Source organism: Amblyraja radiata, chromosome 20 (genome assembly GCF_010909765.2).
Source record: "Amblyraja radiata isolate CabotCenter1 chromosome 20, sAmbRad1.1.pri, whole genome shotgun sequence".
In the NCBI taxonomy this organism is placed as follows: Eukaryota; Metazoa; Chordata; class Chondrichthyes; order Rajiformes; family Rajidae; genus Amblyraja; species Amblyraja radiata.
This window is the reverse complement of record NC_045975.1, coordinates 18,567,882-18,595,308: the sequence shown is the minus strand read 5'-3', so window position 1 is coordinate 18,595,308 and position 27,427 is coordinate 18,567,882. Positions and strand designations below refer to the sequence as shown.

Genomic DNA, 27,427 nt, shown 5'->3' with positions numbered 1-27,427 from the left:
TCGAGTTTGAAAATGCAAATACATTATTGAAAAAGGTTGAGCATCTATTGTGTTTGCATTGAAGGACGAACATTCATGGTGCCTCTGGCCAAGGAACGAGTGTATTAAAAAATAGAACAATACAGGACATGTCCAAAACAGATAATGCTATCAAATTAATTTATAAAACATATCCTGTTGTACCTATCGCAGGAAGTGAAAACCTAATGAAATTGCAGATGCCAGTGCTTTAGTTATTGATAAATAGTTTGATATAAAAATTATATTACAATGTTGTGATACAATTTTCTATTAAAATATTTATACATTGTGTGATTCTTCATTCCCCTTGTCATTAAGTAATATATGACTCAATTTATTTTCCTTTGCAGCTAGACCAGATCCAAAAACACTCTTGGTATATGTAAGTACAACTATTAGTTTGGCTACATTTATTAGCATCTTTATTTGCTTCTGTCTCTTTTTGTCTTCTGGCAAATGCAACCTGTTAGATTTTCCTAATCTCCCACAAATCATCTGTGACATTGCTGGTATATTAAAGTCTAATGGAATAATATAGCTTGGCAATATGGCATGCTTGGACCTTAAAACATGGACTTCATTCTTTTTGATTTTCAGTTTTCTTGGACATGTTTGACACATGAGTTTTGCCTGCAAAATCATTAAAAGAAGAAAATATAGCTTTCCTAATAGGTCAGCAAATAACCTCAAACCCTAACATAAAACTAAGGCATTACTTACTGTCAATCAGGTTCCTAGAATAAATACATTGCTAGTCCGAACTAGGTTGTCCAGTCTCAGATGGATCATATAATGGGAATTCATTTGATGATATTGCTCTCATCCCAGAATAAAAATCAGTTACTCATACCAGAATGTATACTTGTCAGCAAGCGAGGACTGGGTTGGATTATGCTTAGATATTGTTGAAGAACCCGCTACCACTCATTACCTAGACATGTACAGAATATGAATGATCAGCGGCAGGTACCTGCAACCAATCATAAGTCCGATGTCTTCAGGAGATGTGTCAAATTGCACATGCAATCTGTGTAGTTTAATTGCCCTGTGGATTAGCTGTCAATTTCTATGGAATGCTCTCAGATTTTAAATGTTATTCCGCTCAACCTTACCTTCCTTCTTAGATCATGTTACAGGAAAGATATTGTCAAGCTTGAAAGTGTTCAGAGAAGATTTACGAGAATGTTGCCAGGACTAGAGAGTCTGAGCTGTAGGGAGAGGCTGGGTCTCTATTACTTGGAGCGCAGAAGTATGAGGGGTTATAGAGGTGTATAAAATCATGAGAGGAATAGATTGGGTAGATGCACAGAATCTCTTGCCTGGAGTAGAGGATTCGACGACCAGAGGACATAGGTTCAAGGTGAAGGGGAAAAGATTTAATAGGAATCTGAGGGGTATCTTTTTCCCAGAAAGGGTGGTGGGTGTATGGAACAAGCTGCAAGAGGAGGTAGTTGAGGCTGGGACTATCCCAACGTTTAAGAAACAGACAGACAGGTACATAGGTAGGACAAGTTTGGAGGGATATGGACCAAGTGCAGACCAGAGGGACTTGTGCAGTTGGGACATGTTGGCCGGTGTGGGTAACTTGGGCCAAAGGGCCTGTTTCCACACTGTATCACTCTATGACTCTATAAGACAAATAATCTATGTACTGATATTGCCTTAACAGTCTATATACTGTTATTATTTAATAGTTTATGTACTGCTGCTGGTGTTGCTAATGCCAATGCCTGAGCTGTGCATCTGGACATTAGATATGGATGTTTCCGTAAATAAGGGTACCAATCTGTGACATGGATGGCCACATTTGAAAGTTATTAAATCATGATGAAATGCCACAGCATTAACAATGGGCCTACTTATGATCCTTTTGAGCTCATTTGTGATCAGAATCGACCAAAATTTGACCAAGATTTAAGACTTTCAAAATTTGGGCAAAAAAAGAGAATTTTTATTTATTTCTAAGAGATATAAGACATATGGGACACTGTCTCTTATACTGATTTCTAAGCTCCCTTACAAAATATCGCCGCGTAACCCACCACGAGGCGCATAGTTCACGTCAGAATCATTATAATCGCGTTGTTTTTTAATTATTTTAAATTGCGACGAGTGCAAAAAAACCAGTTCTAGCATTGACGACGTTAGACAACGAGAGGGACTACAGAATGAGACATCGATAAAATAGAGGAGCAAACTAGCTTTTTATTTCATGATTTTAAGTTCGATTCATTAAATGTGGATAAATGTGAGGTTATCCACTTTGGTAGCAAAAACAGGAAAGCAGATTATTATCTAAATGGTGTCAAGTTGGGAAAAGGGGAAGTACAATGGGATCTGGGGGATCCTTGTTCATCAGTCAATCAAAGTAAGCATGCAGGTACAGCAGGCAGTGATGAAAGCGAATGGCATGTAGCCCTTCATAACAAGAGGAGTTGAGTATAGGAGCAAAGAGGTCCTCCTGCAGTTGTACAGGGCCCCAGTGAGACCATACCTGGAGTATTGTGTGCAGTTTTGGTCCCCTAATTTGAGGAAGGACATTTTTGCTATTGAGAGAGTGCAGCGTAGGTTCACAAGATTAATTCCCGGGATGGCGGGACGGTCGTATGCTGAGAGAATGGAGCGGCTGGGCTTGTATACTCTGGAATTTAGAAGGATGAGAGGGAATCTTATTGAAACATATAAGATTATTAAAGGGTTTGGACACGCTAGAGGCAGGAAACGTGTTCCCGATGTTGGGGAGTCCAGAACCAGGGGCCACAGTTTAAGAATAAGGGGTAAGGCATTTAGAACGGAGATGAGGAAACACTTTTTCACTCAGAGAGTTGTGAGTCTGTGGAATTCTCAGCCTCAGAGAGCAGTGGAGGCCGGATCTCTGGATACTTTCAAGAGAGAGCTTGATAGGGCTCAAAGATAGCAGAGTCAGGGGATATGGGGAGAAGGCAGGAACGGGGCACTGATTGTGGATGATCAGCCATGATCACATTGAATGGCGGTGCTGACTCGAAGGGCCGAATGGCCTACTCATGTACCTATTGTCTATTGTCTATTATTAAGTATTTCAATGGAAAGTTTAAACACAAAATATAAACAATAAAAAAGAAACAATAAATATTAAAAATGGTTACTCTGCTTTTAATTCACACATTTCACACGTGACCAAAGGGGCACCGCTACTCACGTTCTGCTGCAAAAACATGGGGCATCAGAAAACCATCTAATCGGGTGATAGATGATAAAGATCATAAGCATAATCAGAATTCGGTTTATATAGAGTTATTTAATTGCAAAATTAATGTAATCTTTCTGGTATGAATTAGCCTAAGTATTTGATGAAATCTGCTTGAAAAATGGCACAAAAAAAGGCAAGAAAATACAGAATTATCTGATATTTTTCTTTGTAAAAACATTTATTTATTTTTGCTTCATCTCATTATTTTGGCTATACACTGTGATCTATACTACTTAAAATACAAGATATGAAACAATGGGGAAAAAACAGGAAAATAACCTGGAAGTTTGGAGACCTTCAGTTTCACTACTTCGTGCTGTATTTACGGAAACACCCTTATATGAAAGTGGTCCAGGTTAGCACAAGCCAATTCACCTTACTTCACCCCTTGCTATTCCGAGATAACACTGGGAACTAAGAACTTAAGAATCTATTTTTAGACTGCATGTTCCATTTGGGCCAGACACTAACAAAACACATTTTTAACAGTCCTGAATCCTGAGCATGAATGAATCAGATCGTAATCTATTATGAAGATATTTAATGCGATAGGAAAAGATTTATGTGTGGGGATGACAGCCACTAGTGTTTGAGTCAATGGGCCGGACAATTTACCTACAGGAATGAGATAAATCTTGACCTGCTTGCGATTTTCTTCTTCATTGTGAAATTTTAAGTCAAAACTGCCAAAAGTAATTAAAAAACAATTTTTCTTTCAGATGAGTGATACATATTTTTATTTGCTAAATTTAAGGATAAATTTAAGGAACAGAGAGTCAGAGCATCTTCCAAGCCTTTGCGTTTAATTTAACTGTAGACATGAAGGTTGTGTTCTCCTATGATTGCCAGATTGAGATTGCTTCGAACAACGTCAGCAATGCATTCCACAGCACAATCATTTGATTATTGCTCTCCCTCTCATTTAGAGGCCCCATGGCAAGTGTTTTGCATGAATTAAGGTGCATTGAAAAGGAAATTTTACCTGCTAGGTAATATTTTAACTTGAACAAATTAATAAGAATACAAAGCAAATAAATTACATGTAATTCCACTTGCTAAGAACTTTTGTTAATTTTTAGTATTGGAATTTTGGGTTTTTATGTTCATACAGTGGGGGTAAGAATGAACCTGAGCCAGAGCAGCCTGTTCCAAGAAAGGTACAGATCCGTTCACTACCGTCACTGGAGGATATCGACCCTGATGTCTTGGACAGCATGCACTCGCTGGGTTGTTTTAGAGATAAAAACAAGCTAATGCAAGATTTGGTGTCAGAAGAGTAAGTATCGTTTTGTTTTCTTGATAGTATTAATGCATCATGCTGGTTTTATGTTTGTTACACTAACTTCCTTTGGCTGACATTAATTGCCGAATGTTCCCATAAGTTACAAACTCCATTTGCCAATTCAGCAAGTACTTTTTACTGGCGGCTGTTGAATGGGAATGCTCTGATGAATGGAGTTGGGATGGGAAGGGAAATGGCCCAGATGTTTAAATAGTCCATCATACTTTAGATTAAAGAGCTTGATTTTCTTGATAAGAAGCACTAAGCCCAAGCAAGATCCTTGTGAATATCACAGACACATCCTAACGTTAATTAATAGGGTATTTGTAAGGCAACGCTGATTAGAATAATTCAGTGGCAGCACAGTGGTGCAGCTAGTCAAGCTGTTCCCTCACAGCTACAGTGACCCAAGTTCAATCCAATGTTGTCGGTTGGAGTTTGCACAGTCTTCCATGAACTCATGGGTTTTAGGCCATAAGACATTGAATTAGACCATTCGGCCCATCGAGTCTGTTCCGCCATTCAATCATGGCCGATCTATTTTTCCCTCACAACCGCATTCTCCTGTCTTCTCCCTGTAACCTTTGCCATCCTTACTAATCAGGAACCTATCAATATCCTTTTTAATAATACCCAATGACTTGGCCTTGATTGCTGTTTGCAGCAATGAATTCCACAGATTCCACTAGGCTAAATAAATTCCTTCTCCTCTCCATTCTAAAGGTGCGTCCTTTTATTCTGAAGCTGTGACTCTGGTCCTAGACTCTCACATTAGTGGAAACATCCTCTCCATATCCACTCTCTATAGGCCTTTCATTATTCGCCAGCATTCAATGAGATACCCTTTCATCCTTCTAAACTCCAGTGAATACGAGCCCGGAACCATCAAATGCTCCTCATACATTAACCCAATTATCCCCGGGATCATTCTGATAAACCTCCTATGGACCCTCTCCAACACTAACACATTCTTCGTCCAGTATGGGGCCCAAACCTGCTCACAATATTCCAAACATGACCCAATCAGTGCCTTATAAAGCCTCAGCAATACATCCTTGCTTTTATATTCTAGTCCTCTTGAAATGAATGTTTAGATTGCATTCACCTTCCTAACTACGGACTCAACCTGCAACTTAACAACTTAACAAGTCCTTTTGCACTCTAATCTCAGAATCCTCTCCGCATTTAGAAAATAGTCTCCACATTTATACCTTCCACAAAAGTTCATGACCATAAATACCATGACCTGGTAATGCAGTATTCCATCTGCTACTTATTTGTCCATTCTCCCAACCTGTCCATGTTCTTTTGCAAACTCCCTGCTAACACTACCCGCTCCTCCACCTATCTTCGTATCATCTGCAAACTTGGCCAGAAAGCCATGAATTTCATCATCCATATCATTAACATATAACATGAAAAGTAGCGGACTCAACACCAATCGCTGCGGAACACCATTAGTCGCCAACCAGAAAAGGTCTCCTATATTCCCACTCTTTGCCTTCTGCCAGTCAACCAATTTTCTATCCTTGCCTCTAATACCATGGGTTCTGTTCCTGTTTAGCAACTTCACATGTGGCACCCTATCTAAAGCCTTCTAAAAATCCTAGCAACCAACATCTGCCGACTCTCCTTTGTCTACCCTACTTGTTACTTCCTCAAAGAATTCCAACAGATTTCCCAAGCTAGATCTCCCCTTAACAAAATCATGCTGACTTCGGCCTATTTTTTATCATGTGCTTCCAAGTATCCCAGAACCTCATCCTTAATGATGGATACCAACCATTGAAGTCAGACTAACAGGCCTATAATTTAAATTATTTTGCCTCACTCCCTTCTTAAACAGTGGAGTTATATTCACGATTTTCAGCCCTCTGGAACCATTCATGCGTCTAGTGACTCTTGAAAGATTACAACTAATGCATCTACAATCTCTACAGCTACCTCATTCAGAATCCTGGCTGCTATTTAGAGGCCTGTATATAATTCCCATCAGAATCTATTTACCGTTGCAGTTTTTTAACTCTTCCCACGAGGATCTTCTGATCCAATGTGGTTTCTTGCTAAGGATTGAATTTCATTTCTTACCAGTAGAGCAACCCCCACATCCTCTGCCCACCTGCTCGTCATTTCGATAAGATGTGCATCCTTGGATGCTTAGCTCTGAGCTCTGATCCTCTTATACTCTCTGATGTTCACAACGTCGTATCTACCAATTTCTAACTGCGTTATAAGCTCACCCACTTTGTTTCAGATACTGCATGCATTTAGATATGGACCTTCAGTTCTGTATTCACCATCCCTCTTTTCAAATTGGTCCCCATGTTGTCTGACATTAGACTCTTATCTCTTTCTAAACTTTCTGTCCTATTTATTATTCTGGAGACTTTGGTAACTTCTCCAGCCCTTTAACTATATACATGCCGTTCCAATCTTTTAAACCCACCCCCCAGTCCAGGTGCTCCAGTTTAATCGGCTATTGTAAATTGCCCCAAGTGTATAGGTGAACTATAAATATAAGGAAATTGATGGCAATGTGGGGAGAAAAAAAATATGATTAGTATAGAGTTAGCGAAAATGAGTACTAGATGGTCTGCACAGATTCATTCGGACATTTCCATGCTATGTGCCAATCTAACAAGCAATCTTTAATAGTGGAAACATAGGATGCAGATTCGCTACGGATTACACATTATACCCTTATACATGCTCGAATTGCTATCTTGAAGCTTATTCCTCTTGCACTAAAATACACTTCACCAAACCAGCCTGATTTCTATTCATGTCTTCAACTTGTTTTCCTTCATGGAAGGAATAATTTAGTGTCGAATATACAGTCTGCAGAATAGACACCAGATCCACCACAGCATCAGAACTATTTGGTTTAAGGAAAGGAATTGAGGATGAAGATCAGCTATATTTTTTACATTGAGAAGCCAATAATGAAATGATAACCAGTGAGCATCTAATCTCCAACAGGCATAAAGTTACACACACGCACACACATCTCTTGCCAAATCCCTTAGATCTTTGCAACCTAGAGCAGTTTAATATACTGGTCATTTTATTTGTCACAGTGGAGAAATCCAAATGCATAGTTAATATTAAAAATCATTGACCTCTAATGTTACTGCAATTTAATATATTGCTCAGGACATTCAGTAGTCAATGTGCTGTGAAATATTCATTGTTCCAGTGATTTCGACATTATTCCATCCTTCTGCTCTTTGAACAGAGAAACACATTTTTTTAAAGATTGTGTTGTTAGGGGAGGTTGACTGGAGTACTAAATAAATATGCTTTTAATTTTTAAGCCTTTCAGACAGTAAAGGTAGAATTTAATTCTGAGCAAATTCAATATAATGTAGGTCCATTTCAAACAGAGAAAACTTGAACAAAACATTCTGAAGACATCCCACGTTTGTCATCTCAAGCATGGGACAATTACTAACCAGAACAGTGGTCGCCAGCTTTTATTGTGCCTTTTAATGGCCCATTATTTCACTGTTTAAAATTTCACGGTGTGCACATGTGGCAGTGCATTTAAAAAAAATCCATTTCTATTTTATCACTCAGTGTGAAAGTTCTATTTTCATCCTAAATATGGCAATTTGCAGAAAGAATAACGCAGTGATTTTTGCAATGACATGCGGTCACTAAGTGTATTCATCTAGTATAATCTTGGTGATTTGTGAAGTATATGTAGAAACTGTCAGATATCATTACCTGAACATAATTGAATTGTTACAATTCAGTCGATTAAAGAGATTTAGAGTATTCAACCCTTCCTGGATTATTATATTTCAAAATACCCACTGATAAGACTATTTCTATCTAAAAAAAAACATACTCGTGGCTGTGTTACTGGTTCTCACTGTGCACAAATCCATTCTGTCTCTCTACCCATCTCTCCCATCCTGCCATACTTTATTGCTCCCTCATTCTTCCTCTAATTTCCTCTCTCCCTCCCTCTCTCGTTTCATTTCTTTTTCTCCCACTCTCCCCTCCGCTCTCTCCCTCATTTCTGTTGTGTTTCCTCTATGAAATTGAATGGATCAATTTGTGCATCCGAATCATTTGCGGGATCTCAATGCTCCAAATTTCAACTCAACTTATAAGAGAGGGGGTGTTTGTAATGAAGTGGGCAAGAAAAACAGCAGGACAGGTTTTGGAAATATGTGTAGGATGTAACTGCAGATGCTGGTTTATATCGAAGATTAACTCAAAATGGAGTAACTCAGTGGGACAGGCAGCATCTCAGAAGAAACAAAATAGGTGATGATTCGGGTCAAGATCCTTCTTCAGACATAGTCAGGGGAGAGGGAAACTGGAGGTATGAAAATGTACAGAACAAATCAGAGCAGTCGCCGATGGCCAAGGTGCCCACAATGGTCCATTGTTGGCTGTGGAGGAGGTGATAATGAAGGGATATGAACAGTGAAACTAGCAAGATGTCGAGGGTGGGGGAGGGGTGGTGAGGGAGGGAATGCAAAGGCGACTTGAAATTAAAGAAATCAATATGGCTGTAAGCTGACCAAGCAGAATATGAGGTGCTGTTTCTCCAATTTGCACGTGGGGCATCACTCTGATAGTGGAGGAGGCCCAGGTCAGAAAGGTCAGTATATAGGAATGTGAAGGGGAGTTAAAACATTTGGCATCTTGGAGATTGCCTGTGAAATATGTACTCAGGAGATTGTCTGCAAACAGATAAACAATTTTTCAGGTTATTAACATTTCATCAGAAACCTAAAAGAGATTTCACAATTTATAAGCAAGTATGTGACACTGGTGACATAGGAGGACAAAGTGGTGAAGAACGCAATGGCATGCTTGTCTTCATTGGTCAGGATATTGAGCACACGAGTTGAGATGTCATGTTGCAGATGTGCAAACATTGGTAGGCCACGTTTGGAGTGATCTTGCTCTTCTGTAGGAAGGATATCCTTTAAAAAAAGGAGCCAAAAAAAACTGTTGCTTAGTCTAGAGGATTTGAATTATGAGAAGAATCTGGATAGGTTATGTCTTTCTTCTCTGGAGGGTTGGAGGCTGAGGTGTGACCTTATAGAGGTATGTAAAATGATAAGGATCATGGATAAGGTGAATAGCCATCATCTTTTCTCGTAGCATAGGGGAGTCTAAAACTAGAGGGCATAGGTTTCAGATGAGAGGGGAAAGATTTAACTTGTTCACACGGAGGATGGAGAATACTTGGAGTGAGCTGCCATGAGAACTTTTTCCATAATATGTGGCTCTATGATTCTATCTAGACTGAGAATTGGGGAAAGGGGTGTTGGAAGTAAGAACAGTAGTGAAGGTCTTTGACAGAACAGCAAACAGGCGAGATGGAACCAGGCAAAAGTGTTGATAGAGAAGCAAAAAAGAGTCAGAGCAGATGTAGCTGAAACCATTGTTAGCACCTGCTAGCTGGGAATAGGGAGTTAAGGGCCTGTCCCACTTACGTTTCCTTGGCACGCAAATTACGCGACCTCGTGATCGCGTTGAGCCACGACGGTCCCGTGAAGGTCACGCGTGACTTCATTCGACCGCACAGCCGTCTGGAGCGTGTGACGTCATTTGAAGATGGACACAAAATACTGGACTCAGCGGGACCGGCAGCATCTCTGGAGAGAAGGAATGGGTGATGTTTCGTCTCGAGACTTCTTCAGTCTGAAAGAAGGGTCTTGACCCGAAACGTCACCCATTGCTTCTCTCCAGAGATGCTGCCGGTTCCGCTGAGTTACTCCAGCAATTTGTGTCTATCTTCAATATTCTTGGCCCCGCTCTGGGAGTAGAAGTGGGGGCGGATCCGGACCACAACGGCCGTGAGCCCCAGGCCGAGTTCGGCGATCGTTTGTCTGCTTCTGCTGCTGTTGAAGTTGAGACGTTGCATCGCACCAGGGTCTTGGGTCTGTCCCACTTTGGCGGTCAGTTCTGCGACTGTCCGTTGGCGCATGAAGATTTCGTTCGCTACAAAAATTTCGGAGCCCCACGCGATGTCGCGCACAACTTTATATAGCAATGTTACAAAATTTTGAGATTTTAAAAATCAAGTCTGTAATTTATCCCATCAGATAAAGCATAAAAATAAGTTTAATTTGACACCTAATTCACTTTCATATCTCAAGTATTTAAAAAGTTATGGCCATTTTCATACTGGGAAATGAGCATCTTGTTCCCTATTGATTTTCTATGGACATAACAAAAAAGCTGTGATCGTGAACAGTCAAAAGCCCATAACTTTCTTAAAAATTAAGAGAACTGAATGAAATTTTCAGTTATCATAGATTGAAGCATTCTGAAACAAATATAAAATAATCTTACTTGGATGACCTGAAATTAAAGCATATAATTAGTTAGTTACCTAATTGTAGCTAATTTCAGACTTCAATTACTAGATCTAAACATCTATCCATTTCTTAATAAATGATTAACATTTTTAAATAGCCTAAATGTCCAAATAATATTCACAAATAATTCACAATAAAACATGATTTTTAAATCTCATTTACATTAATTTATAGGCCAAATGGAAGGAATTTAGTGTTTAATTGCTGTAAATAAATGCCCATTTAAATCAGCTTTCCAGTGGGTCCCTGTGGAACGCGCTGGTTTAGAACGTTCACATTGCGGTAGATTTGTGCCTCAAATGCCGAGAAAAATACTGCGGGATATAATGGGGCCAAATTGAGCTACTCGCAATATTAAACTTTGTATAACGGGATCTTTAGAAGCCCTTTTTAATGTAAAAATATACAACCTAACTTCTGCTATTTGCTTTATGAGACCCTGCGGTTGCTGGCGGTCGCGGGTTTAAAGATTGATTTTTAAACTACTATAACTATTATTCAAGGCCTTTAAACCTAATAATAGCTTTTGCGACGGGGTCTTCCAGCGATTTTTCGTTAATAATTAACTAGGCTGAACATTTTCGATTGGAACAGCTTAGAGAAAATCGCGTTTTAAACCCGCCCCCTCTAAACGGCGCCAAAATCGCGCACACCCACAACGGAAGATTTTCAAGGACGCTTCAGGTAGGCTTTGCAACATACCTACTTTATACCCCTCCGCGCTTCTCAGTGGGACCGGCCCCGTGTGGCCATACGATGCCCGTGCGCCTCACTTGACCACGAGGTCGCGTAATTTGCGTGTTGAACACAGTGTTTGAGCCGCCCAGCTTTCACTTTGGAATATAGGAGGCCAAAAACAGGTCAAGGTGCGAGGGCAATGTTAAATTAAAGAAATACATGGTCTAAGCGGAAATCGCTTTTGAAACATGGTGGGGACACAATGAGGATTGACATCTAGGACGTGTCGGCAGCCTACGGCGTATTGTTTTTCAATTAGTTTTTGCGACCTGGGAACTGCAGCCAGTCCCGGGGCACGCAGGCGACCTGGGCACTACAGCCAGACCTGCCTGCCGACCTGGGCGCTACAGCCAGACCTGGGGCAAACGTGCCCACCTGGGAACTGCAGCCATTCCTGGGGCACGCAGGCAACCTGGGCGCTACAGCCAGTCCCGGGGCAGACAAGCCCAACTGGGAGCTACAGCCATTCACGGGCGGTGAGATCGGGCTCATCAGATTTGGGCTTCCTAATTGTCTATTAAAATCATACCAGCGTACTAAAAACCCAATTATTGTAAGGGACATTTTCTGGGAGGTGTATTTCCACCTGAAGCCGATCTAATGTTACAGTACTGACTGGTGGATTTCCAATTCCTACGTGGCCATTAGTCCATTTTCACAATTCTAGCAGCTTATCCCGAGCAGGTTACATTAAAATTGGGACTTGCATTCGGTGAATGTAATTTATCATCTTAGCAAGTTATAAGATTATAAACCAGTATCTTCATAAATGCAGAAGGCAAACTCAAGTTGTGTGTAGGTTGCAATCTTATTGCAATATAAAATGTTGATGTGGCTATGTTATAAGATAACATAAGTGCTGCGAGCGCCTAGATTGTATTATAATATTACTGATGCACTCCTGATTTGATCTATTTTCTGACAGAGAAAATCAAGAAAAAATGATATATTTTCTTCTTCTTGATCGGAAAGAGCGGTATCCAAGCCATGAAGATGAAGACTTGCCTCCTCAAAATGATATAGGTGAGCATCTTGGATAACTGTTAGCTTTACCGATAAGATCTGCAGAGGAGCCTCATTTGGCAATTTAAACTTTGCTGTACACAAAGATAATTAAATATCTCAATGTGTTGCGCATAATCCAAATAGTTTCCAATCACTGCCTTTCTACTACTTGTCAATGCATGCTTGAAATATATTTATGGTTACTTCAGTGAATGAGTGGAAAAGTGCTCAGCCAATTTGAATGGAGCCTCTTTAAAAAAAAAAATGTAATTCCTTTCTCACCTTTAAAAAAAAAACCTGTATGTTCTCTGGTTCAATCCTGGATTTATGCTGATGTTAATTAATCTCACTCAGAACTAAGGCAAAACAACATAAATTGGCCGTTTTTGTCTTTAGTGCCAGGAGCATAAAATAATGAATATCTTCTCATGTTTACTATCTAATAGTCATCTTTGAGTCCTGTGTGAACTATGAAGTGAGAACAGGATTGATATGAAGCCCCACAATTGGAAAACCTGCTGAGGTTCTCTGTTTAGGTTCACACATTGAGGGTTAAATCTTTCACGAAGCCTCAAAAGGGTTCTAGTGTCTGCAGGGCTGTTTTGTTCAGAAAAGAACAAGGATCAATATAATATGATTCAATCCATTTCTGAATTCTAACCAGTCGGTTGAACATTTTCTGAAAATTTAATCAGTAAATTGTATTCTTATTCAAACCATATAACCATATAACAATTACAGCATGGAAACAGGCCATCTCAGCCCTACAAGTCCGTGCCGAACAATTATTCTCCCCTAGTCCCATCTACCTGCACTCAGACCATAACCCTCCATTCCTTTCCCATCCATATACCTATCCAATTTATTTTTAAATGATAAAATCGAACCTGCCTCCACCACTTCCACTGGAAGCTCATTCCACACAGCTACCACTCTCTGAGTAAAGAAGTTCCCCCTCATGTTACCCCTAAACCTCTGTCCCTTAATTCTGAAGTCATGTCCTCTTGTTTGAATCTTCCCCACTCTCAATGGGAAAAGCTTGCCCACGTCAACTCTGTCTATCCCTCTCATCATTTTAAAGACCTCTATCAAGTCCCCTATCAACCTCTATCAACCTTTCTCTGTAACTTAGTTGCTGAAACCCAGGCAACATTCTAGTAAATCTCCTCTGTACTCTCTCTATTTTGATGACATCCTTCCTAAAATTGGGCGACCAAAATTGTACACCATACTCCAGAATTGGTCTCACCAATGCCTTGTACAATTTTAACATTACATCCCAACTTCTATACTCAATGCTCTGATTTATAAAGGCTAGCATACCAAAAGTTTTCTTTACCACCCTATCTACATGAGATTCCACCTTCAGGGAACTATGCACAGTTATTCCTAGATCCCTCTGTTCAACTGCATTTCTCAATTCGCTACCATTTACCATGTACGTCCTATTTTGATTTGTCCTGCCAAGATGTAGCACCTCACACTTATCAGCATTAAACTCCATCTGCAAAGACGGATATAATCTCTGATCAATTTCTCAATATGCTCTTCACCCTCCAATCCATCCCTGAAGAAATATTTTCTCTCAAATCCATTACTGCCACATTTTTTTAAATTCCCAATTCCCTTGCCTCCCTATTAATTTAATCTTGATGTTTTTGAAGCCACCAATGCTAAGTCACATAATTTGCAATGACATTAATTCCTTTCTCACCATTAAAACCATTATAACTATTTATTTCACCCTTGTCAGATCTCATGGGAAGTTATCTCTGGTCACTTAAGACCATGGGTCCTAATTTTTGATGACACTGACTTAACTATGTACTGTCAGACCAGATGGGCATTCAATGCATTACTGGGCCCTGTTCTCCATTACAAAATGTATTCAGGAATGCAGACGCATCCCCAATTTCTCAACACCACAAACCACATTCTGGTCTTTCTCCACCAGTTTAATTTCTTAAAATAAGTGTGAAGAACTCATGGATTTGATTTTCTACTCTAACATTGAAACTATCCATTCATCAGCAACAATATGATATGCACATAAAATTATTGTAATAACATCTGGAAAGGCTGAAGCCAATATCTTGACCACAAATGTATTTCCCAGGCAACCATTCCCAGACTAGGAAACTGAAACTGAGCCAATAGTTCAAGACCATGGTGGTGTTATTTGCTAGAACCGAGTTTTAACGTATACAAAATATATTTTGCTCCATCAATGATATTTCCTACTTCCAGACTCCAATAAGCCTGCCACCTACATTCTTATCCAAGCTGCTGTCACCTCCAGACTTAAGTGTTCTAGTGGTCCCTTGGCCTGCTTCTCGTCATTTATCTTCAAAACCTTACGATTAATCAATGCTCTATGGCAAGGGTTCCCAACCTGGGGTAAATTTATCCCCAGAGGGTACATTTCGCCTACCCAGGGTGTAAATTTGTGGATTCTGGATTTGTACATATTTTTTCTCATTGACTGGCCGTGTATTTGCTACTGGTATCTGTTCATCATTAGTTCATAAATAAGTGAAATAACATTGTTATTTGCTATTAAAGTTGCCAGGGGGTAAACGAGACGAAAAGGGTTGGGAACCCCTGCTCTATGGTATATACAGAATTCTCTCCAAATCTTATTGGTCCACAATACACAAGCCTGCTGACCTACACACTGAGTTTAAAGTGAATATGTTGAAGCTTCTCACAATTATATCCAAAAAGATTATTTCATCCTCCCCAAAAAGTGCCCGATCCTAGCCAATACGACTCATCCCAAAGTAATGTTGATGCTCCATGTGATTTTGTGAATTAATCTATCCCTCCGAATCCTTCTTGATCTGTCTCCAAACATGCATATGGTTGACCACGCCATCCTTCTCTAGTACTTCTCCACTGTTGTCCAACTGGATGGGACATATATCAAGATGTAACCAGAAAACCATCAACAATGTCTTCTCCCTTTATTCCCAAACAATGATCTCGGATCTCTATTACCCACCCCTCCCATCATCACCACCACCACCACCATCACAAACATACCCGTTCTCCCCTCTTGTTTCTCAACTGTTGGTTCTTGAGATCATCATCGAAAAACATGGAGCTAGTTTCACCATGTAGACATAAGCAGCCATTTCTACCTAACAATCTCTGGATTCTGGATTTCATCTCAGTGTGTCAATTCCCCAAAATCCAATATTGGATGGACAGAAATTTATTCTATCTAATTATTGGGAAGATTAGAGCCATTATCTTTTGATTCTCAGCAAGAACTCTGATCTTTAGCTTGTGTGTAACTGACACGGTGCCTGTTAATTGAATGAAACCAAACCAGATCAATGTTATTATCGATCTCCTCTACATGAATTATGAAACATCTATCCTTGGCTTATTTCCATCACCTGACTCCATCCATCTGTGTCTGCTTTTTTTTTAAACCTCTTGACTAGTCTGTTTCTGGCTGGCTACTTTGTCCACCATAAATTTGAAATTATCCAAAATTGTGTTGCCTGTGTCATTCTCAGTGTAATCTCTTCCCACATGATATCCATTCTCTTCTGATTCTGGTAATTTGATCAACCCTAAATTTGTATAATTGTCATCAATACCAGCAATAGCAGTCAAGGACCTACTACCATCTACACGTTTTATCTACCATTTCCCCTCTTTCAACACACTGTAATTTTTTTCAAAGGTTTATACTAAAGCACTTTCAAATAAAGGACTTGCATTTAGATTAAAAAGTGGGGCTTAAAACTAAAAAAAACTTTGTGTACACAATTAAGTGTTTGTTTCTTACTGCTTAGTATTAAATAAAAAGACGGACACGATAATATATTGTATGAGGCTTAGTTCTTTTTGGCTCGAGTTTAAACAGCGTTGATGTTCTATGTGTAGAGGTAGTCTAAGATGCACAAAATAGTTATAATGATGAGATGTTTTAATATGCAATTTTTAATTATCATGGGTCTTGAAAGATCCACCTAGAAAAAGAGTAGACTCACCAATGTTAAATCGGCACGGCAAGCGGCGACCTGAACGGAAGTCGATGGAAGTACTGAGCGTAACAGACGGGGGCTCTCCAGTTCCAGCACGGCGTGCTATAGAGATGGCACAGCACGGCCAGAGGTACAACGTCGTATTGTATCAAATCATGAAACATTATTTCACAGACTAACCAAGGGAATGAACTTGGGCTTTTTCTTATTTTTACATTGTTATTCCATTGACTCCACCAAGAATGGAATGCTTCATGGTGAATTAGAGAGCACAGGCCGAGCGAGAGCCGCCTTTCAACCCTGTACTCTTGCACTTTGTGACTCTCTATTTGAGTGTTTGACAAACCTGAATGCTGACTGTACAGCACAGGGGTTTCTGAATTAGTCTGAAAATGATCAGACTGAGCAATACATGGCAACGAACCAGGTGTGTCAAGGGAAGATCTGCACTTTTACATCACAGCCGACCTTCATGCTGCACATTCAAATCCATTTTTTTACCAAAAAATACATGTTTGCACCATTTTCAATATTAATCTTAATTCAATATTCACCTTATGTTTTTCTACTAGATATCTAAAATAATGTGCACTGCAGCCAACAATTAGCTCATTTTAGTATCCTGCAAAGCCTGAAAGATTTACATAGTGAAATGCTCAAGTTGTTTGTTTCATTGTCAATAGCTCTCAATAGTGATATAAAAAGCTTTCTTTTTTGAAATATTTATATATATCTAGTTTTAAAATAGCCCCTGTTTAAATTCGTTACCAATGTAATTTTGTGTTTTTTTTTTGTTTTACTGTCCCTACTGTAGTAAAAGTATGTTCAGTAAAAGCTTGGATATCACAGATGCCAATCCCAGAATCAACAAAGAAGAAAGGTAGTAAAAGTGTTTCACATGATTTCTCCCTCACTGTGGGTAGCTGCTTTAGAAGCCCTTAAGTGCACATGGTTGTTGAAATAGCTAAATTATCTTCTCTTTTTTCCCCACTCCCTGAAGATATCCACCCCACATCTGAATGGCAAGAGTTTCCTCTGTTGCACACTATGTCCACAGCATTAATGAACCACTGGTTTGGGTAGTTCTCACCTTCCCCCTTTTTCCTTCCCCAAAATCTTTTTTTATTTATTTGTTAAAAGCCTGAGCATTTCTAGTCGGTATTGTTGGGTAATAATTACTAGTTGCTTTGATGCCCTGATCTCTGCTGTTTTCCTCCCCTTAAGTTGCTGCATGGCATTCTGGTGATTTATTTCAAGGTGTTCCCTTGGATAACATGATGGGTCTAAAAGTGCTTGATGTATCTGCATGTATGATTTTCCTAATGTGCAATCTTTTTCCTCATGGGTTATTGTAACTGATCTCGATTGCTCACTGATTAAAACTCAGTATAATTGATAATATTCAGAGGTAATAATCAGCAAATATGAATGCTAATTTTGTAGTAGGGTGAAATGTTTCTCGTTGGTGGCTGTAGCTGGAGTGCTGTTTGACAAGTACGGCTTAAAATTAGACCATAAGGAATAGAGGCAGGAGTGGGACATTTTGCTCAAGATTGGTCCACCATTCAATATGATCACATTATTCCACCACTCCTCAAGTCCACTTTCTCACTCTCAGCCTACGACTTTTGGATCGCTTACTGATTACAAATCTATTCAAGGACTTGCCCATCTCAGCTTTCTGAAGCAAGAAATTACAACACCGCTCAGCCTTTTCAGAAAAAAATAATTATTTCTCACCTCTCTCTTTGGTGATCACCGTCTTGTTTTGAGATCATGCCTCTGGCCTGGGCCCTCCCGTGAAGGGAGACATCTCGCTTCATTAATCTTGTCAAGCCCCATGTTTTTTCAATGTGCTTAGAGCCAATCTTCGCAACCTTTCTTCGTGAGAAAATTCTTCCGTATATTAGATCATTGTAATAAACCTTCTTTGAACAGCCTCCGACGAATTTATATATTTTTTACTAATTGCTGCAGAACATTTTAGTTCTCTTCCTTGATGCAATTTGTCACTTGTCTTGAAAAATGTGTACATGCAGAGTACACAATGGTACAAAAAGAATACATAATTTAAGGAAATGTTACAAACCCCACAGATGATTTAATTGGTAAGTGCAGTACTCCGGAACCCTAGGTTTTACAGCATGCAATGGTCCAATAATGGTCCAATATTCAGTTTACCAACATGCTTCCGGCTGGGACGTTGATATATGTGCTATAATTTGGCTCGGTGCCATTGGTGAGCAAGAATGGATATCAGCTGGGGCCACCTACACAGAATTTAGTACATGCTAATGGTCTAGAACAACTGATCTAGGCGCAGGAAGGTTTGCGAAAGAGGACCACTGTAAGAGTAAGTAGTATCAGGAGAGGAAGGGCGCGAATTGGAGAGACAAAGAAACATGGTATCTGAATGTGGTAACTGCTTTCTGTCACTTAAAATCATTGTAATGATTGTAATCAATGCTTTTTTTTTCAAAGAATTAAGATTTTTTTTAAAAGCTGAGATGATTCTAGTGTGCCTTTTCCCTGTGTAGATCACGATCAATAAGTGGAGCATCATCTGGCCTCTCCACCAGCCCTCTAAGCAGTCCAAGGGTAAGTAATAATGACCAGATCTTCCATTCTAGACTGTCAGGTGTCCTACATTTCATTGACTACAGCTTCTGTGTCTTGATTTGTACCTCTAAAAGTAACAACTACAGTATTGGTTGGACCCTTTAGCCATGAGTTACAGTTACTGCCGCTTTGGCTATGTGTTTGCCTTTTATTGGCCTTGGTTAATCAAACATATTGAGTAAAATGTGCTGCTTCTCTTCCTATTAATTTGCTGGTGTAAATCTTATGATTTTGAATGCCTATACATTTGATTGTATTTTATGATCACTTTTTTGTTATGATCTGTTGCTTACCGGCTAACGGCACGTATTTTTGTTTTCTGCACTCCCACCCTCCTGATTTATGTCTGTGTGCATGCTATGTCTTGTATGTTTTTCTCCTTTGACTGTCCATGCATGATGCTGTCTGCCGTGTAGCCTATCAGAAAGTTTTTTGCTCCCGCCCAGATTCCCGAGCTTAACCCCTGGCCCAAATCACATTCCCCCATTATTCCTCATTGTCATAGAAATACAACAAAGCCCAGTAATGTGCTTCAACCAAAGATAGGGTTTCAATCCAATACAATGACTCAGACTCTTCCTTCTAAGAGTAAGCTCACAGATAAACCTTTGCAAGCCACTAAATCTAATCCTGTTGTAATATCGGAAACACGCCCTCCTCAGAACCCTCCTGTTAAAAACGTACAGAGTCAGCAAAGCGCAGTCACGTCACCAACCCAATTGTTTGTTCCCTCAGTCCAGATCACACCCCTGTCTCTTGTCAGATTGATCCCTGGTACTGATCCAAGCACCAAATCTATCCCTATAATACAGGTGACCCCTCATCCTTCCCCAAGGGGAAGTCCCCTCCCCACCCCAAAGGGCACACCAGTCCATACTCCCAAGGAGAGTCCAGCGAGTACTCCGAATGCAACACCACCGTCCAGCCCCAGCATTGGAGGAATGCCTTGGAGGACGCGGCTGAATTCAATCAAAAACAGTTTCCTTGGCTCACCACGGTTTCACCGCAGGAAATTACAAGGTAGGTTCTTTTCAAACATTATCTTTTGTGTTAGTTCAGTGAATTGCTCCAAACATATCTCTTTTATGACTAAAGCTAGACACAAAATGCTGGAGTAACTCAGCGGGACAGGCAGCATCTCTGGAGCGAAGAAATGGGTGACGTTTCGGGTTGAGACCCTTCTTCACACTGAGGAAGGTCTCGATCCAAAACGTCTCCTACTCCTTGTCTCCAGAGATGCTGCCTGTCCCGCTGAGTTACTCCAGCTTTTTGTGTCTATCTTCGGTTTAAACAAGCATCTGCAGTTCCTTCCTACGTATTTCTTTTATAACAGATATAGAACATAGAATAGTTCAACACAGGAACTGGTCCTTAAGCCCACAATGAATGTGACAAAAATGATGCCAAATTAAAGTAATCCCTTCTGCCTGCACGTGATCCATCTCTATGCATATAAAACTCTGATCTTGGATTGTGTGTGTGTGTTTATTTGTTTGTGTGTTGTCACATCTTTGTGAAAAAAACGACGCGGTAATGGTAAAATCGTTACATATTCCAGTAGAGACTTTTCCCATGGAGTCCAAATTCGCCTTATCTGAAAATTTCAGGGTTTAATTCTCGACTTATTACTGAAAATGTTCAAAAATCTGAAAAAACGTAGAATTTAAAAACCACTGTCTTTCGCTGATGACGTAACAATGGGTCTGCTCCGTGCGCCCTTCTTCCACGTGCAGTGAGTGACGTCACCCCCCGACACCCCCCCGGCAATCAAGAAGATCGGCCACCTCCCTATCTACAGTCGGTCGACTCTCCCACAGGTCCTGCTGAGCCTCCCCGCTGAATCCACCTGCAGAGAACAGAGACCCATAAAAGGACCTGACCAAGGGACTGATCCACTCCGGATCAGTGACAGAGGAGCCATCGACTGCTCCCCGCCCTTTCTCCAGAGAGAAAAAGAATGGCGAAGCTTGGTCCAGATCGTGCAGCATCTGGACCCGCAACCTCACATAAGCGCCACGGGACAGCTCAAGCTGCAGGTTCCTCAAAGCTTCCTTCTTCTCCTGAAACTCTCTCCATTCGCAGGAGTCAACACCAACCCGACCCAGGCGAGTATCTGCGTCCAGTAGCTCCCTCTCAAGCCTCTCGACCTCTGAGACCAACACGTGTATTCCTTACAAAAGAGACGGATATGAGCTTTCCCCACATCCCACCACTGCCTAAGGGAAGAAAAGCACCACTGCCTCTCTCTCCACTTCACCCAAGACCGGCTGAATGACTCCCGGAAACACCGATCCTCCAGCAGCATGCTGTTAAAGTGCTAGCACGCGGACCCAGCCCGAGCGCGTGCCGGATTAAAGCCCACACGCACCAGACAGTGGTCCGAGCACGGCACCAGCCACATTGAGGACGCTGAGTCACGGGAAACATACGCTCTGGAAATATATATTCGATCAATGTGGGAACCATCCCCCTTCGCGAAAATGCAGTGGAATCAGGGTGGAGGTTCCACCATGCATCAACCAACTCAAAGGAGTCAATCAACCCTCTTAGCTTCTTCGCTACAGCAGGGCACACTGAGTACCAGAACGATCTTGCACCTCAAGTGCGCCTTCGCAATTGAAGTCCCCCCCAAGGAAGACACACTCTCCGCTATCAGTAGTGCTCAACAGAGCAGTCACCTCCTGAAGTAGTCTGGCTTGCATCGTGCCGGAGCTTAGGGGCATACACGTTAATGAAATGCAACGGCATGCCATCCAGGCTCACGGCCAGATGGAGCAAACATCCTGGCACAACTTCTTGCACTTTTAGGACATTGGCAGAAAATTCGGGGCCAACAGAAAGGCCACCCCACTCGAATTTGAGATGAGATAGCTCATGTAGACCTCCCCCCTTCCCACTCCAGTCGCCAGGTAGGTTCGTCACTGACAACGGTGTGCGTCTCCTGCAGAAAACACACTGCAAATTTCCCCTCTCTAAGGACTGATAAAAGCTGAAATCTACGAAAACTCGCTCTACTTCCTTTTAAGTTCAATGTGGCTAAATTGAATGTGCAAACACACTAGATTGAGAACCTCGCACTCCCCGTAGACTCAAGAACACTCTCTCTGAGGAACTCCAAAAAGTCCCCAAACTGGCACTTCTCAGAGTCAGGAAGATCACTGCCCTTGTTGCCAAGGATAGCCTCGAGAGTCTTAATCAAACCTGGCCAATCAGCCCACCGTATTTTTGCAGCCTCCGCTTATGTTCTGGTGGTACGGCTTGTTCTTAGAAACTCCTGCACCTCACGGATAACAACTGCATGAGACATGTCCTTGGAGCCTGGGCACTCGGCCAACCCACTCGCTCCTGAAACAACAAACTCTTCTGCACATCGCTCAAGGTCGTTGCCAGAAATCGAAAGACCAGAACTCTCTGAAAGTTCACTGACCCCACTACACAAGCTGGCCTGGTCACTCACCCCCTCCTCCGGCATGACACCATCCCCAGCATCAATACTCTACCATCACCCTCCACATCTGGGCCTGGGGAAGAAAAAACAAGAGGCACCCCCAGGGCCCGTGGTGCACTGGCACCCCCGGAATCCAAAAGAGGATCGCCACCCGACACAGCCTCGACCTCCACAGCACCCAGAGCACCCCCTCCACCAGCAACACCCAGAGGATCTCCACTTGCATATGTACTCTCCCCTGCTAACTCAGCCGGTGAGGCAGCACACCCCCCAGCACCTCCACTGGCTCTGATATGGAGCACAGACTGGAACAATAATGCCCCCGTACCTCCCCCCTCGGGCTGACTCTGCTCATCCCCCGTCTCAGGGGGCACACTACCAGGGGAGCTTACCCCATCATCTGGCGTGCCAGCACCCTCAGAAGGCCTCTGAAATGAGGGGACCTCCTCCGACCCAGAGGGGACACACTCAGGGGAGCTAACCTCAACACCCGATGAGATTACTCCCTCGGAGGGCCCCTGAGACGAAGGGACATCCACCAGCCCAGAGGACACAACTCCAGAGGAGTCAACCCCAGCACCTGGTCTGGTAATACCCGCTGAAGATCCCTGAAATAGAGGCTCAACCTCCAACCCGGAAGACACTAGTTCGTGACCACCAACCACATCAGTGGTGGAAGGTCTCGAAAAAGGCATCCTCCTAGCTTTGTACCCACGCCCTTGCTCTTCCTCGCCAGGCCCATGCCTACTTTTTACCCCGCTAACATGCGGCGGTACGGTGACCTCCATAAAGGAAGGGTCTTCTGCCTCCACACTACCCACAGCCACTTTACCACCTGCACATTTTACCTTCCCTACCGCCGTCTGAACCACCTCAGCTCCTTGCTGGGCCACGGCAGGTGCAATCTGGACCTCACTGGAGCTGACAGGTGCCCCTTGGGTGGTCTCAGATCTAGGCAAGTGCCCACCCGCTTGCGTTTGACTCGCTTGGGTGGGCTTCTTCTTCTTCTTCTTCTTCTGCTTCTCCCAATCCCCCCCACCCTCCCCCTGCACCTCGCCATCAGCCACCACCACAGGTTCAGGGCGAGGGGGGCGGGGGCCATCGCTGCCCCGGGTCCCCCAGGTGGAAAAAGCCGCCCCAGATGGGCTATCACTGCTGCCCCGGATCACTGAGGCGGAGCTGGCAGCCCTAACCAGGTCAGCAATACCACCCCGCGCCACCGAGGCATGACCTGTATGTGGGCCCTTCCCACTGAGATCCCCCTCTCCAACGATAGGGCCACATCCTCCTGGGTCTTTAGTATCATCTCAACCTTTCCTCTTTCGAGCTCAGAAGAGACAATAGCCCCCCTCTCAAGATGGTAATTCATGCCCTTCGTAATTGCCCCCCTGTTCCACAGGGGCCCAGTTTGGACCGAGACACCGAATCCTTCCCAATCCAAGTCAACATGAAGCTCATGCTCAAATGGTCTCGTACCCGTCGCTGATACCACCACTGCGTAGCTCCGGACCTTCGGCCGCGCCCCAGCCATCGCCATCCTGCCAGTGGCACAAACCAGCTCCAAGCACCCCAGCAGCTCAGCTCCAAGTTAAGTCCCAGAGACAGTCACAGTCAAAAACAAGCAGCAGAAAGCAGAAACCTCCAGCTGAAGCAGGGAAAGTCCCCAAGTTCGTCCACAGCCGAGAGCAGCTTTTGGGAAGCTCCTTTACAGTCTTGCCGGAAGCAAAAGTACCTTCTTCACATTAAGCCAGGCAGCCGCGCTGTGCAAAATGACTTTAGGGCAGAGAATCGGTACCAAAATGACAAAGACACCAAAATCTCTCCTACCCTCGATCTCCAGGCACTCTTGGCAGTCCGCCAACGACATCCACACCCTCGTGAAAGCAGATAAAACTCAGGAATTTCACACTTGTGGAGGAATCTATAAGCAAAGGAAAGTTTCAGCAGTCCAACGATAAATAAGTCAAACTATGAAGTCCCTCTGCCTCTGTTCCTTCTCGATCGACAAAATCCTTGAAAGGCTGCTTCAAACCTTCTCAACTGCAGAGCTGAGAAAAAAGCACTCTCTCTCTCTGCCCCTCTCTCTGCCCCTCTCTCTGCCTCTCCCTCTCTTCCCCTCTCTCTGTCTGCTCCCTCTCTCTCTGCCCTCTCTCTCTACTCCCCTCACCCTCCACCTCCTCCCACTCCCTCTCTAGACTCCCCTGCGAGTTGGGGGCTGTGCACGAGTGGATAGGGAGAGGATGGGTAAAAGGAGCAAATTAATAATATTAATATAATATCAAGAACAGTGTGTGTGGGGGCTGGGGGTGGTTAGTGTGTGTGTGTGTGCGGGTGGGGGCTGGGGGTGGTTAGTGTGTGTGTGTGTGCGGGTGGGGGCTGGGGGTGGTTAATGTGTGTGGGTGGGGGCGGGGGGTGGTTAGTGTGTGTGTGTGGGTGGGGGCTGGGGGTGGTTAGTGTGTGTGTGGGTGGGGGTGGGGGCGGGGGGTGGTTAGTGTGTGTGTGTGTGGGTGGGGGCGGGGGGTGGTTAGTGTGTTTGTGACGCCACAGGCCGCCCCCCCCCCCCCCTCCACCCGCAACCACGCGTTGAGGAATACGGGACCTAACGGGTCTCACTTGGTGTAGTATCACTTAAATCCCAGGATATTTACCTGCCTATCTAAAAGCGTCTTAAATACCACTATCATGTCTTTTGCCACTTGACAATGTGTTCATGTACCACTCTCTGTACAAAAAGAATCTCACCTTGCACATCTCCTTTAAAATGCTGCTCTCATGTGCCTATGCCCTCTAGTCTTTGACATTTCCACCCTGGAAAAAAGGTTTAACTGTCTACATTATCTATGCCTCCCATAATCTTGTAAATATTTATAAGGTCATCCCTCAGCTTCCGACAATCCACAGAAAACAATTCAAGTTTGTCCAACCTCTGCTTATAGCCAATACCCTCTAATTCAGGCACATTGTGGTAAACCTCTCTACTCCCACTCCGTGGCCTCCACGCCCTTCCTGTATCCAGTTAAAACTTTTTTCCAGGGTGGAAATGTCAAAGACTAGAGGGCATAGGCACATGAGAGGAGCATTTTAAAGGAGATGTGCAAGGTGAGATTCTTTTTGTACAGAGTGGTAAGATGGTGGCGCTGCCTTAGCAGCTGCGGCTCGCCTGCAGTCCTTCTGTTTTTTTTCTTTTTTGTGTTGTTCTTTTGTCCTGTTTTAGTTCATTTTTGGTTTATTGTGTATGTGTGTGGGTGGGGGGGAGAAAACATGTTTTTGGTCTCTTATTTCGGGGGGGATGCGACTTCTCTTGTCGTATCCCCCGTCTCCGTCTCCGCCTGCGCAAGGGCCTAATAGCGGAGCTGGCGGCCTCGGAGCTGGGGCAGCGGCGACCCGACCTCGTAGCGGGCAGCGGCTGCGGCGACCTGACCTCAGAGCGGGCAGCGGCAGTGGCGACCCGACCCCGGAGTGCGCAGCGCCAGTGGCGACCCGAACTCGGAGCGGGCAGCGGCTGCGGCAGCAGCGACCCGACCTCAGAGCGAGCAGCGGCAGCGGCAGCAGCCACCAGACCTCGGAGCGGGCAGAGGCAGCGGCAGCAGCGATCCGACCTCGGAGGATCGGCCGCGGGCCCGGTGGACGACATCGTCGGGAGCTCGCAGGTCCCAGGTTGGTGACCTGTTCTCCGGAGCTCCCGCGACAACAGCTGCGTCCTCTGGACTGGAGGGCCGCAGCTTCGGCGGCTTCGACCACCCCGGGCCGCGAGGTTGAACCGGCCCGTTCGCGGAGCTTGGATTCAGCCGCGGGACTGACATTACTTACCATCACCCGCCAGGGTCACAACATCCGAAGCCTGGATCGCCTCGGCGCAGAGGGAGAATAAGAAGGGAAGAGACAAAGACTTAAGACTTTTGCCTTCCATCACAGTGAGGAGTATTCAACTCACTGTGGTGGATGTTAATTTGTGTTTTTTGTGTGTTTTTGTCATTTTTTTACTATATGTAGGACTGCAAGGCAACGAAATTCCGTTCAGACCGCAAGGTCTGAATAACAATAAAGGCTACTTTGACTTTGACTTTGAAGGGCGACCAGAACTATGCACAATACTCCAATTGTGGCTAACCCATGTCCTATAAAGCTGTGTCCCCATGACATCCTGACTCTAATACTCAATGCCCTACTGATGAAGACAAGCATACCATACCCTTCTTTACCATGTTTTTTATGTTGCTACCTTCGGGGAGATATGAACTTAGACTACTTCATAATTGCTCTGAACATCAATGCTGTTAAGGGTCCTGCCATTAACTGTATACTTTTTCCTTGCATGTGACCTCCCAAAGTGCAGCACCTCCTACTTACCTGCATTAAATACCATCTGCCGTCCATTTCTCTACCCACATCTGTAACAGATCTATATTCTGCTGTTTCTTTTGACAGCCTTCTTCACTGTCCAGAACTACAACAATTTTTGTGTTGTGTACAAACCCACTAACCAAATCATCAACACTTTAGTATGGCATTTATTCACATATGAAACAACAGACATCCAAGCACACATCCCTATAACAAGACCTCTAGCCAAAATACTACCCTTCCTTCCAGCACTATCCTCTATCTACTATATGTAACTCCATTCTGAATCCAAATTATCAAGTCACCGTGATTCCCGTACATCTTGATCTTCTACATCAGCCTTCTACGAGGGACCTTCTCAAATATCTCACTAAAGTCTATGTAGACAACAAC

At 43.1% G+C, this 27,427-nt stretch overlaps 1 protein-coding gene across 2 annotated transcripts in view; it reads left to right on the top strand.

Annotated features, from left to right (window-relative positions):
• brsk2 (BR serine/threonine kinase 2) overlaps window positions 1-27,427 on the top strand; it is a 705,112-nt gene that overhangs the window by 602,046 nt on the left and 75,639 nt on the right. Inside the window, exons 9-16 of one of the 2 annotated variants that reach the window (XM_033038919.1) lie at window positions 372-403; window positions 4,180-4,242; window positions 4,365-4,529; window positions 12,546-12,643; window positions 16,603-16,753; window positions 17,438-17,503; window positions 19,161-19,221; window positions 19,659-20,262. In XM_033038919.1, coding sequence (XP_032894810.1) covers window positions 372-403; window positions 4,180-4,242; window positions 4,365-4,529; window positions 12,546-12,643; window positions 16,603-16,753; window positions 17,438-17,503; window positions 19,161-19,221; window positions 19,659-20,262 — 1,240 coding nt within the window. The remainder of the gene's footprint in view (window positions 1-371; window positions 404-4,179; window positions 4,243-4,364; window positions 4,530-12,545; window positions 12,644-16,602; window positions 16,754-17,437; window positions 17,504-19,160; window positions 19,222-19,658; window positions 20,263-27,427) is intronic. The other variant, XM_033038920.1, reaches the window with a different exon arrangement.